We start from the raw sequence: 11,889 nt of genomic DNA, 5'->3' as shown, positions 1-11,889 counted from the left end.
ATGTTCATAACGTAACAGTAACGTCAAGTCTTAAATAAAATCAGAGAGCTATTATATTCCTCCAGAATCAGTCTGGGACGTAGTCCAACAAAAAGCGCTCAACGCCTATAGACGGATAGGGACATTACCTGCACATTGGGGCCGACATGGACTTGGCTGCGCGCCAGCACTGGAGCGTCACACGGCACGCGGTCCGGAGGCGCCAGAGAGTGCGACAGCGCACTTGGTGGTGACGTCACTGGGTAAGCGGCCGACGGTGAGATACTGTTTGGGTCTGTCCGCAGCACACCGGCACCAGCGGCGCTCACGTGAGTTGGACAGCACGGTGTTCGGTGCCCCTGTCGGTCTGCCGGACAGAGGCAGACCTGGTGTGTCCCTCAGGTTGGAGGGATCACGTTAGAAAGTTGCCCTTTCTTGCGATATGAGGGCTAACGGGGACGCCATGGGCCAGGTATAACTAAATAAGGTGTGTGTGTGTGTGTGTGTGTGTGTGTGTGTGTGTGTGTGTGTGTGTGGTGTGTGTGTGTGTGTGTGTGTGTGTGTGTGTGTGTGTGTGTGTGTGTGTGAGTGTGTGTATGTGTGTGTATGTATGTATTTAATGCGTGCGTGCGGGTATGCGTGTGTTGCGCGTATGTGTGCGCGTATTCGCTTACAATACCTTTGAGCAGGCTCACTCGCAAGTTTACGACCTAAAGAAACACCAGAACCCGGCGCCTCAATCTCATCTGGCCACGTGACGGCGGCTGCAGCAACCAGCACCAGGCTGGGGCCGGCGGGCAGGCGATAACAACCGCGTATCGAGCAGGTGTACTTTGGAAAGATTTACGGAGTCAGGTCGTATCGCTGAAGATACTCTGGTCTGTAGATCTCACCGGTATCATTTTCACATTGAGGCTTCGAAAGGACAAGCCGCTACAGCATGACGAACAGTCAAAGTGAGCAATGGATCATTAACAAGAAGTGTGAAAAAGCCTTCGCGGAATCGTTTCACAAGATTGCTTCAGACGACATGTCCAGCTAGCTCTAAAGACGACCATCTCAGCACCCTTAGTGGCTGGCCCCTCTCGCTGAGGTTAGTGGGTATAGGTATAAGTTCCGATAGGCCCGCTGGGTCCCCCGGAACCTGGGATTAAGAGCCCGAAAGGCCGGCAGAAGACGACATTCAGCGGCCCCGGCCCTCAAGGCCGGGCACTTCAATACCAGCCAGGAGGCCCTGTGCGTTGATGAAGGGCTCCTGATTCGATAACGGCCTATATGTCGGCCAGACACAACCAGTAACGTAAAGTCACCTCCGTGGCGGCATGGCCCATAAGGCCCATTTCCCAGGCAGGAACAAGCGGGAGCCAGCGATTTGCATTAGTCGGGGCACCAGCGGTTGTCAGGCCCCCACAGCCAATGGCAGGGGTCCTGTGTTGGCAAGAGGCCCCGAGTCGGCCAAAGGCAGTGTTCGAGGAGGCCTAAAGAGCCTAGAGGGATAACCGGGTCCAACTATCAAGGGCCCCATTGGGGGGTCTAAGAGCATGAAGGGCCGGCCGGAGTCGTATTCGGGGGCCCGACTTGCGGGAGCGGGCCCTCAAATAACAGTCGGAGGGCCCTCTGCGCCGAAGGGGGACCCCCAGAATCTATATGGGCCTATATGTAGGTCAGGCACCACCAGTACCGCACAGTCGACTCCGTGTTGGCTTGGGCCGTCCGCTTCCCAATCAGCTATACAGCCGGGGCCAGTGATTTACAATGATAGGGGGCCTTTATCTGTCAGGGGCCCACAGCACCAAACAGGTGGTTCTCTGCTCGCAAGAGCCCTGAGCTGACCGAGGGATGTGTTCGGTGAAACCAGAAGAAGGGCCGGGGCGGCCCACTGGAACGAGCGATCAAAAGCCCGGTTGGGGGGCATAAGGGCCCGAAGAACTGGCTGTAGGTCATGCGAAGAATCGAGGCCCGTAGGGTCGTGACTTTAAATATCAGCAGAGCTCATATTGCACCGTTTAAGGACCCCTGAGACAATGGGGCTCCCAAAGTCGTCCAGAGACCATGAACACCGAACAGTCGGCTCTAACTCTAACGACGGTGACATGGACATGGGCGACGGATTCACATGGACATGAGACGACGTCCAGGGTCACGTAGGGGATCCAGCTCGAACCAAGACGACGTCCTTAAGTCCATCACGGACTCGCAGAGAGAGAAATTCGCCTGCCCCTCTGACGAGATCATCGTCCTCTCCCAAGGACATATGCCATATGACGGATGGTTGGCCAGGGGTTAGGGCATCCGGTACAACTTACGTGGCTGCACCAAGCGTTCCAGAGACCTTCCAGAAGGGCATGGTAAACCCTGGGAAGAGTGATGAGCCGTCCAGTTGACTTGTGCTGCCCAATGGCTACCGCTTCCCGAGCAAAGACAACGCGTTCAGGGCGCTGGCTGCCGTCTTGTTCAACACATTCACATCGAACCACAGTGCGGTGAGATGCATAGCACGGGGAAAAGTGACATTGATGGTGCCATGACTGACAGCCAGAGCAAGCCAAGAGGCGGAAGCTGGCCGGCGAGTAGAAGTGGTGGGATGAATACCGTGTCAACTTAAATGTGTGTGTGGAGTGAACACGCTGTGATTGAATTCAGCTTATTTGTAAAAAGTCTTATAAAGGCCAATCAAAATCATGAACAGACTCTTGCACGCTCCAAAAATGTTGACTGGCATCATTCTTGATTTATCAATAGAATTCATTAAAAGCGATTGAACTAGCACCTCCAGGGAAGGGGTGCTCACCGCCTAAAACTGGTTTGCAAGATATCGTGACTTGTTATAATAAAGGCAGCAGTCAACCGATTTATCTTGCATCTCGCTAAAAGTACATGTTATATTGCTACCAAGCATCCGGTGTGGTACTTCGACTGATGCATGGTCTCAAACAGAATTGCATACTTCTATATGGCGTATATTCCCTCGTCCCATCCCCCCCCCCCCCCCCCAATGGACTAGCACCTGCTACTGGAGTATGAATGGAAAGACGGGCTCGCTGAATTATCCATCAACTTCGTGCAACAAGCCATGTCGTCGTTAATGTTTCAGCTTGTCGTGTGGTGGCTTAAGTCATTAGAACATTTCCGCGCTGTTCTAGCCCGAGGTTAGCGATGAATTTTCAATGTGCAACGTCCACCAACCGCACTGTTGCCTTTAAGGTTTATTTACAATACAGTACGCATCTGGCGGGTGACAGCACTGTACGTACCGCCCTGCGGGAGTTGGTCACCAGATCTCAGCGATGCGTGGCGCAGAGGAGCTGCCGTCCACGTCTAATTGAAGCCCTTTGACATGACAATATGCCCTTAATGCAGTCAATAACCGCAGCGCTATCGCTCTTGACGGCCATTCAAACTTCCCAGCGCCGTCTCAGCCATGTCGGGTGAGCTGCGTAGCTCGTCACTTCCACGTGCGCCCGGGGCCGGTGGTGTCGCCATGCGCTGGCCGCTCCTGCTGCTGGCGACGCTCTCCTACACAGCGTCGACCATCGCCACCGCCGACAACCGTCCCAACTTCCTGGTGCTGCTCGTCGATGATCTCGGCTATGGCGACATCGGGCCATTCGGCAACACCAGCATCCCCACGCCGAACATCGGTTTGTCCGCGGCTGCGGGGCTGCCCTCCGGCGGGGCTGATCGCGTGCTGATTGTTTACAGAACCTGGTCCATGTCGCCATGCTATCCCGACAGACGATCCGCGTACGCACACATGCACCGGCCAATCAATGCATCTGTAGTCACCATATATGCTGTGGAATGTGGAACGGATCATCGCCAGCTGTCACTAGTGTGTGGTGTTGTAGGATATTTCGGAAAAAAAACAATTCGTTTCAGATACACTATATTCAGAAAGCACGTACCACTATGGGCTCGTGAAGCGTGGTTGTTGTTTCATTGTTCAGGATTTATTTTGCTAGCCTATGATGGACTCGTGGTTGGTGATAAAAAATGACAATTTTTGGTCACATTAAATGCTGACCACCTAGATGTACTTCACCCGGTCTGGATTTTATGCTTATTTTAGGTGGTTGCGTAGTGATTACGTGTATGGAGCGTATATAGTGATGCACGTAGCGCAATGCCGCCAAGTGCCATGCAACACCCTCCAAACAACCCTTTACTACACACGCAATGTCCTACTCACAAAAAACAATAGGTGTTTTGGCCATGGGCAATACGCCAGCTCCGTGGCACCGATCCATCGCGGACAAGCCATGCGTCCACCTCGTGCGCACGGCCGTGTGTGACCTTCCGCAAAGGCTCTGCGATCGTTAACAGACCAATGTTGTTGAACGGCATGACGGGTCACCGCACCGACTTGTACCGCCTGAAGCGTGGTCAGTGCGTTAGGTCGTCTGGGGTCAGCCTGCTGCTCCAGCTGCCTAACGGGCATTCCTGGCAGGCTCAAGGAAGTGTTTGGTGAAGCGGCTACCTCAGGTGCTGTGATGCTACGTCACAGGAGCTCTCTGTTAGCACCAAAGACTCGCCGTGTGTTAGATTGCTCTACAGATACCACTGCGGGGCCAATGGGCTCATAAGCTCTGGTGGAGCTAGCCACCACTGCACGTTACACACGCTGGGCTCACACTGCCACTGGCTCATAAGGCCAACTCACGGGGCTGTGTTTTACTTGGTGCCCTCTGGATGTTAATCGGCCAAATCTTTGAGGCGGCCAAGCGCACGCTTTCCATACACTGAGGGCATTTAACCCGTTACCCGTCACGTGACGTCCCTGCTGTAAGGTTCTGTCCGCGGGCGTCTGCGTAGCAGCTCTCGGTTATCAAGGCAACATAACATCACGTATGCACCCTCTGGCTGAGTGCAAAAGGTGCGGAGCGGCACATCCTACTCCCCCCCTACCCCCCCACAACCCGCCGATAGCAGAAGATAACATCGATCTGTGCTCCGATTTGTGAGTTGGTTGTCGGCAGCGTTGGCCGGTTTCCGAGTCCTCCGTCCTATCCCGTACCCGCCGAGGACGGTGGTAAGACCTGGTACCTTGCCTATCTGGGCTGCGATCCATGTACTTCGGCTGGCTGCTGGGGTCATCCGCGGGAACAGAGTGCATGGAGATTACACGCCTAGCCCCGAATCCATTGGTGTTTATGTGTGTGTGCTGTAAAGTCGATTTTTAACCGTCTGACGAGGTGACTAGACTAGGGACGACCCCGCCCTCGCGGGCTCTGCACACGTGCAAATCATACGTAATCTTGCGGTAAATCTTGTATGTCAAAAGTTTATATTCACTGTTTATTCACTCAACTCCTTTTGCCAACGCTCATTTCTCAAAACAGCAGGAAAAATTGGCTTGTCTATCATCGCAATCCGCTGTTATTCTATCCCATTCTACAGCAAAAGAGCTGCCGACTTCTGATGCAAATATGTCTACAACAACCTTAACGCTACTTTACAACAGCCTTTACAACTATTCTTATGCTACATCTTTACAGAAACAGGGTGAAAGAAGTCATGTACCACATTGGTTTTGCCGATGATGTCATTCTGGGCTTAGTCGGCACTGTCAAATTTTGCAGTCGTCCCGGCACTTTTAATAACATGTAACTCTAACAGTAACATCTTGTACCACTTTTGTTGATTTTACACCATTTTCATTCCAATAGAGCCCAAGCAAAAGTGACTTGACATAAAAATTTTACCTTTGAAGACAGAGACCAAGCTGGCCTGTGTCAGCTCATGACAGGTTGCGGAGTTTGTAAATGCAGCAATATTCCATCCCGGCTTTAGGCCAAGTAAACGCATGACATTTCCACAAGCACATGCATAACAGCCTGCAATTACTAATAGTCACTTGCAAAGTAGACTAACGTACTGATCTTTATAAATTTGATTACGTCTCCATGCAATTTTAGCATATGATAAACGTTCTCACAAGGAAAAATTGTTTTCATGCAGTTTCATCAAGGTGGGATAGGCGAACCATGCATATCCAGCTAAAAATACATTTGTGCTATTAACCCACGCCCGGCTGGGGGTTCTGACACAACCGCGACCTCCCGGCGGCTAAATTGGCTACCTATCCTGGAATTTCCAACTTCCATACGTGCCACAAGAAAAAACACAAATACTACTTGAAGGTCTCGTCAAACCATATAAAATACGCGACAAATTTTTCACCTTAGGTCACATTTGAGGTTGCCAGAGGTCACGAAAGGTCAAAAGAGATCACACTGATGGATGCCGTGAAAACATATGTTTACACGTCAATTTGGATATTGAGGGCGCAAATGTAAGCGTTAAAACTGTGGAGAGTCCATTCCTATCATTCCTGTTCCCCGCAAACGTAAGGTCAGATCACGTCATGGCTCAAACTTAGTTAGCCAGTAACCCACAACAAATTTGTATTCTTCCATGTGCTTTCGATTAAGTTTATTTTGTCAGGTGCGGGCGTGGGGCAAAAGTATCCCAGACACAAAAAAACATTTGAGGCTGACCTAGAGCTCAAATAAGGTCAACTTAGGACAAATTTGTGAATCATTCAACATAAAAATGAGGTGCTAACCTGGTCTACGTGCCCAGAAGAGTACTTTTCTGTGGTCAGAAATCAGGTGTTATGCACCTACCTGAAACCACCTGAAATTATACATCATCAGCTTCACAAACCCGATATAGAGGTAGTCACACGCGTCTCACTCGTTTATCTAGCCTCTTCGTTACTGACGACAAAAGTCCTTTGATGGTTTTGGATTAAATTTGCCAATTGGCCATTGAATTGCCAAGGGCCAATTTGACTGAATTGGCCCTGGATGACCGAATATGAGCTTTAATGTCCTCACGTGACCTACTGAGACCCCATTTGCATCAGAATGATATGACATGTTTCATTGAAATATTCAAATTCTGGTTGTGCATGTGAGTGTCCTCCTTTCCTGACATATCATCATTTAAGTCAAGAATTATTCATCTTGGATCACGTTGAAGTATGTAAGTCCAGTGAGCTCTGTAAATACTAAAAGTGAGCTTTGTAAGGGCTGCATAGCTATGAACATGGACACTTTAAGAATGCAGGAGCTCCTTGTCGTGTCTGAGTCAGAGATATCTGATTTTTTTTAAAAGCTTTGGAAAGTTGTAGTAGGAAGATAGCTGACATATCTGTCCACAAGAGCATGATTTCGCTTAAGGCCAGCGAAACATTATTTTATAAAAGTACCTGTATTTAGAAAAATGTTTTTATTCCGCGAAGCATTTCTTCCCGAAACAATTGATAAAAAGTGTACGGTTAAAAATTAAGGAATGTAAAGTTTTTTAAAGCAATCTAACTGGTTTTGCACGGTAACATTTCGTGAAAAAAATAAGTCGGACAATAAAAAAGCGTCGCTTTGCCAGTTCAATGCTAGAGCTCAAGCATAGTACTTCTTGCAGACGTCATTGGCCGTTGTGCTCATTTGCACTTGTAACTAAAATTAATGGTAAAATTCAAATGATTTGCTCCTGCTTTCGCGTTTTAAGCCACATCTCAAACTTAACTAATGACAAACTGCAAGGCAGTTATCAAGGGTGATAGCTGGTCAACGCTATACAAAATGTAGTACTGAGTGCTGCTGACTTTGCCTTGCAGACCGACTAGCTGCCGAGGGTGCTGTGCTGAAGCAGAGTCTCACGGCAGCCGCCGTCTGTACGCCAAGCCGTGCTGCCCTCCTCACCGGCCGACTTCCCATCAGGTCAGCGAAGCTTGTCGGGACTTAGGGCAGGCCTCGGCCCCGCCCACCGGCTCCTCGCAGCGACCAGGGCAGGGACCAAGGGCCAAGGCTTTCACGAGGATCTTAGCTGTTACCAGTGACACCGGTCCAGCATATCCGGTGATACACAAACCTGCAACCACGTGCGTCCGCACATGGTAACCCGAGTGCGAGTGCCCTCTTGCCAAAGAGGGCACTCACCCCGGAGATCACGACATGAATCAAAGAGATTATCGGTGTGCATCATGGGCAGATTATGCATGCATGTCGTGTATGAATGTGCCTGTGACCTTATGTTAACCTTCAAAAATTCCAGGTAGATAGTTAAGTAAGGAGATTGAGAACCTAGTATTTTGTCTTGCTTCACGTAAGAAATTCCACGCACCAGCGGTGCACCCAACTCGTTTCTCCGTGTTGCCATTTTGGGCTGTTTTTTTCCGAACCCCAGCGCCATCATGAAATTCCGGTTACACTCCTACCCGCAACCGGAGTAAACGAAGTCCAAAACACTTGCATGCGTCTCTGTTCGGCCCCATTATTCCTCGAGACAAAATGCCTTACACACATGCAGACCTGTCAACTTGTCTTAAGACCAGCTCTCTCCGATAGCTCACAATTCGCTTGATTGCCCGTGGAGACTGTGTTCTACACCGCAGGTACGGGTTAGCGCCTGAGGAGAACGAATGGGACGCCATTCGGATAGCGGCGTCTCAGTCGGGGCTGCTGCCCAACGAGACGACACTGCCCAAGGTCAGGTGTGCTCGTCGTCCGCCCTGATTCGAAATTATGCTACCCAAGGCTTAGATGCCTCCGCCGATGGGCTTATTCTACCTGCCCAAGCTCCTGAACGATGGCCGACGGCGTCAACCTGCTTTTAATCAGTTTTCTCCGCTATGATGCATTTCGTTTCATTGTTAAGCCACAGAGGGACTTGATGTTATTATTTGTACAAGACTACTCACCACCTACCTCCATCCGGACCTCCCTCACTGCCGCTATCCCAAGTAACTTCACCGCCGCCCACAGCTGTCACGCGAACACGTCTCCCAGCGAACTGACGCCGGGACCTCTCTTGCCGCAGGTGCTCGGTCGTCACGGCTACACCAGCTCGCTCGTCGGCAAGTGGCACCTGGGCATCAGCTGCCAGCGCTATGGAGACCACTGCCACCACCCGCTGACGCACGGCTTCGACTCCTTCTACGGCATCCCCATGACCAACCTGAAGGACTTTGGCGACGACGGCGAGATGCTTTACTCCTCCGCCTACCCCATCACCTTCCCCATCTGCTACGCGCTGATGGCCGGTGGAGTGCTGTCGGCACTCTTCTTCCGTCGTCGCTCACGGCTGCTCCTCGCGCTCTCGCTGGCGCTGACCGGCGCTGCGCTGCTCACCGCACTCTTCTTCGCCAACGGGAAGATCCTGAGTTCAATCATCATGCGGGACGAGCAGGTGGTCGAGCAGCCGATGCGGCTCAAGGGCCTAGCACAGCGCTTCGTGGCCGAGACGGAGGAGCGGCTGGCGGCGCATGCGCGCGCCGGCCGTCCCTTCTTTCACATGCACTCATTCTGCAAGATGCACGCGGCGCTGGCGGTGGCGGACGAGTTCCGGGGTAAGTCACGACACGGTCTGTACGGCGACAGCGTGTTGGAGCTTGACTGGGCGGTCGGGCGGATCCTGCACACTCTACGGCGCCTCGGCCTCGACCGAAACACGTTCGTCTACTTCACCTCCGACAACGGCGGCCACACGGAGGAGCGTGGCATCAACGGTGACGTCCAGGGCGGCTTCAATGGCCCTCTCAAGGGCGGCAAGGGTATGGGCGGCATGGAGGGTGGCATACGCACGCCGACAATGGTGCGCTACCCGCCGCGCGTGCCAGCCGGATCGGTGGTTGACTTGCCGGTCTCCAGCATGGATCTGCTGCCCACGGCTTTGCGGCTGGCCGGTCTGGACGTGTCGAGAGAGCTGCCGAACCGGGAGATTGACGGCCGAGACATGCTGCCGTTGCTGTCGGGTGCCGCGCACGTCTCCCCCCACCGCTTCCTCTTCCACTACTGCAAGGCGACGATCCACTCGGCGCGCTGGATGGAGGACGCGGCGCACACATGGAAGGTGCACTTCTACTGGCCGCCGTAGATTCCTGGCACTCAGCTCTGTCCATTTATCTGCGAGTGCCACCATTCACGGATGCTGCCGCAGCCGGCCGTCTACAACATCCAGCAGGACATCAGCGAGGAAAGGCCGCTCTCGCCCGACACGGCGCAGTACGGGCGCGTGCTGCAGACCATGCGGAACGCCGTGGAGCAGCACCAGGCCGGCCTAGAAGGGGTGCCAAGCCAGATGACCTGGTGGGACCACATGTGGCGGCCGCATCTGCAGGCATGCTGTCAGCCACCATTCTGTCGCTGCACCGACCCCAAGTATCCGTGAACACGCTGCAACATATGGGTGTGTGGACGCGCCCTGCCGATTCCGAGCAAGCCCGGCCCCGTTCTCCGCTTAACGCACCGGTTCCGAGTACCCAATGCGTGGTCGTTCTGCTGTCAGCTGGCCTGGCGCTGGCGAAATGGCGGCCTAACATGCGCTCGGTTGCGGGTTCAGTTCCGTCCCCCGTGTTTTTTTCAACGCAATCTCCGAACGGCGCAACGTAATGACGCCACATATTGCATAGCTGTGTACAACTGAGTAGCTGGTCTTGCGGTACGAAATAAATAATTTATCCTAGAGTTCACTTATTTGTAGCTTCGCAAAGTCAGGCCATGCTTGCCAGCAAAGGCAAGTATTGTGACAGCATGCTTAGTACGATAATGCAAGGACACACTTTTACACGAAGTTATGCACTTTTAGCATAGCTCCTTATATGATTGCATGATTAGAATTGGCTTTACCTCTAATCTCAATCGCATTTGGTCAGTTAATCTGTGAAGTCTTACTTTGTAAGTGACATAGCATCACGCTGTCGTCATACGGAAAGGCGGGCGGATAGTTCAGCTGACGTTTGAGCTTTGGGTGGCTCCGTGTTAAAAACAGTTTTATGAGTGTTTTTTTACGCTGGCTATGTTACTTGCGTTTAATACTGTGCAAGAATGAATTTTAGCTTATTGGACGCTGGATATGGCGTTGCTGTTCAATACTTGGACTGGCTTTAAATGTTTAAAAACGGTGAGTTTTGTGAAATTGCACGGCTAAAAAGGAAGGCTACTCCTTTTTATCCGGGGAAGACTGAACCAAATTTAGTTAGAAAACGTGACGTCGCGGCGTTGTCACTGCATTTTTTAAGACAGGCCAATTTAGTTAATTGCAAGCTTTCAAAGAATGACCAAAATGGAGACGGTGGAATTACGCAACCAACTTAAACCGCTGCAAAACCAAGCAAGCAGCCAAAAAGAAATGATTAACTGTCTTACAATGCAGATGGCCGAAATGGCCATCGCGTTTAAGGACATAGAGGCAGAAAAGAGGAAAAAGATGGCTGATGACTACGACGCAGGACTGAAAGACCTTCAGTGTGCTGCAAAACAAATTGACGACGATCTTAACTTTCTGAAACGGCAGCACAGCTATTGTGAAGGCCAAACAAAAACCATTTATGAACTGGGAGTTTTATGCGGAGCCGCCATGGTAGCTTATGGAAGTAAGCTAGATGCAGATATATGGCATCCTTCCAATGGGCACAGGCTCACAAACTAGCAAGAAGGGATGCTTAGCCGTTTAGACGTATTACAGATCCACCACAGGACTTCAAACTGTTTGGTGAAGTCCTCCAACCACCGTGACTGAAACCCGTAACCAACGTTGAAAAAGTAACCGACTTTGGAGTTGTAATTAGCGGGGAATCTAATAACAGTTCCAAACGAATGACAATTAATCTCAATTTCACAGAAACGAATGAGGTCACACACATTCTTGGGTTTCGTGGTATCAATGTTATCGTTTTTTGCGTAGGTGGAATAACGGAAGAAGCATTCTCGGTTGCCTGGTCATGAATAACGTTCAAAAAAGGTGTCGTATTTGGTGTTTATCTTAAAGAAGCACGCAATTTAAAATCTCATTTATTTCGTATTTCTCATTTTTCAAGGTTTCTTTTCTCACCCTTGAACTATTCTGGCGAGTTTTAGCACTAACATAGACCCTACAGAAAGCGTACTTGCCGCGTCGGCATTTTTA

The 11,889-nt window shown here is 51.1% G+C and overlaps 1 protein-coding gene across 1 annotated transcript; it reads left to right on the top strand.

The window, feature by feature from the left end:
* Nucleotides 1–290: 290 nt before the first annotated feature.
* Nucleotides 291–10,448, top strand: LOC119114235 (steryl-sulfatase). Its single transcript, XM_037238435.1, has 5 exons — nt 291–308; nt 3,388–3,620; nt 7,601–7,703; nt 8,378–8,471; nt 8,803–10,448. Exons 2-5 carry the CDS (start codon nt 3,401–3,403, stop codon nt 9,856–9,858), a joined length of 1,473 nt encoding a protein of 490 aa, XP_037094330.1. The 5' UTR covers nt 291–308; nt 3,388–3,400; the 3' UTR covers nt 9,859–10,448.
* Nucleotides 10,449–11,889: the final 1,441 nt, after the last annotated feature.

The sequence above is a fragment of the Pollicipes pollicipes genome, unplaced genomic scaffold (assembly GCF_011947565.3).
Source record: "Pollicipes pollicipes isolate AB1234 unplaced genomic scaffold, Ppol_2.1 Scaffold_7262;HRSCAF=8765_pilon_pilon_pilon, whole genome shotgun sequence".
Taxonomy (NCBI): Eukaryota; Metazoa; Arthropoda; class Thecostraca; order Pollicipedomorpha; family Pollicipedidae; genus Pollicipes; species Pollicipes pollicipes.
This window is presented reverse-complemented; position numbering and strand designations above follow the sequence as displayed.

Excerpts from the sequence above, each read along its gene's own strand:
- LOC119114235 (XM_037238435.1), top strand. The coding sequence starts at position 3,401 with ATGTCGGGTGAGCTGCGTAGCTCGTCACTTCCACGTGCGCCCGGGGCC. Across the intron at positions 3,621-7,600 it reads CATCCCCACGCCGAACATCG|ACCGACTAGCTGCCGAGGGT; the intron begins GTTTGTCCGCGG and ends TTTGCCTTGCAG. Across the intron at positions 8,472-8,802 it reads ACGAGACGACACTGCCCAAG|GTGCTCGGTCGTCACGGCTA; the intron begins GTCAGGTGTGCT and ends CTCTTGCCGCAG.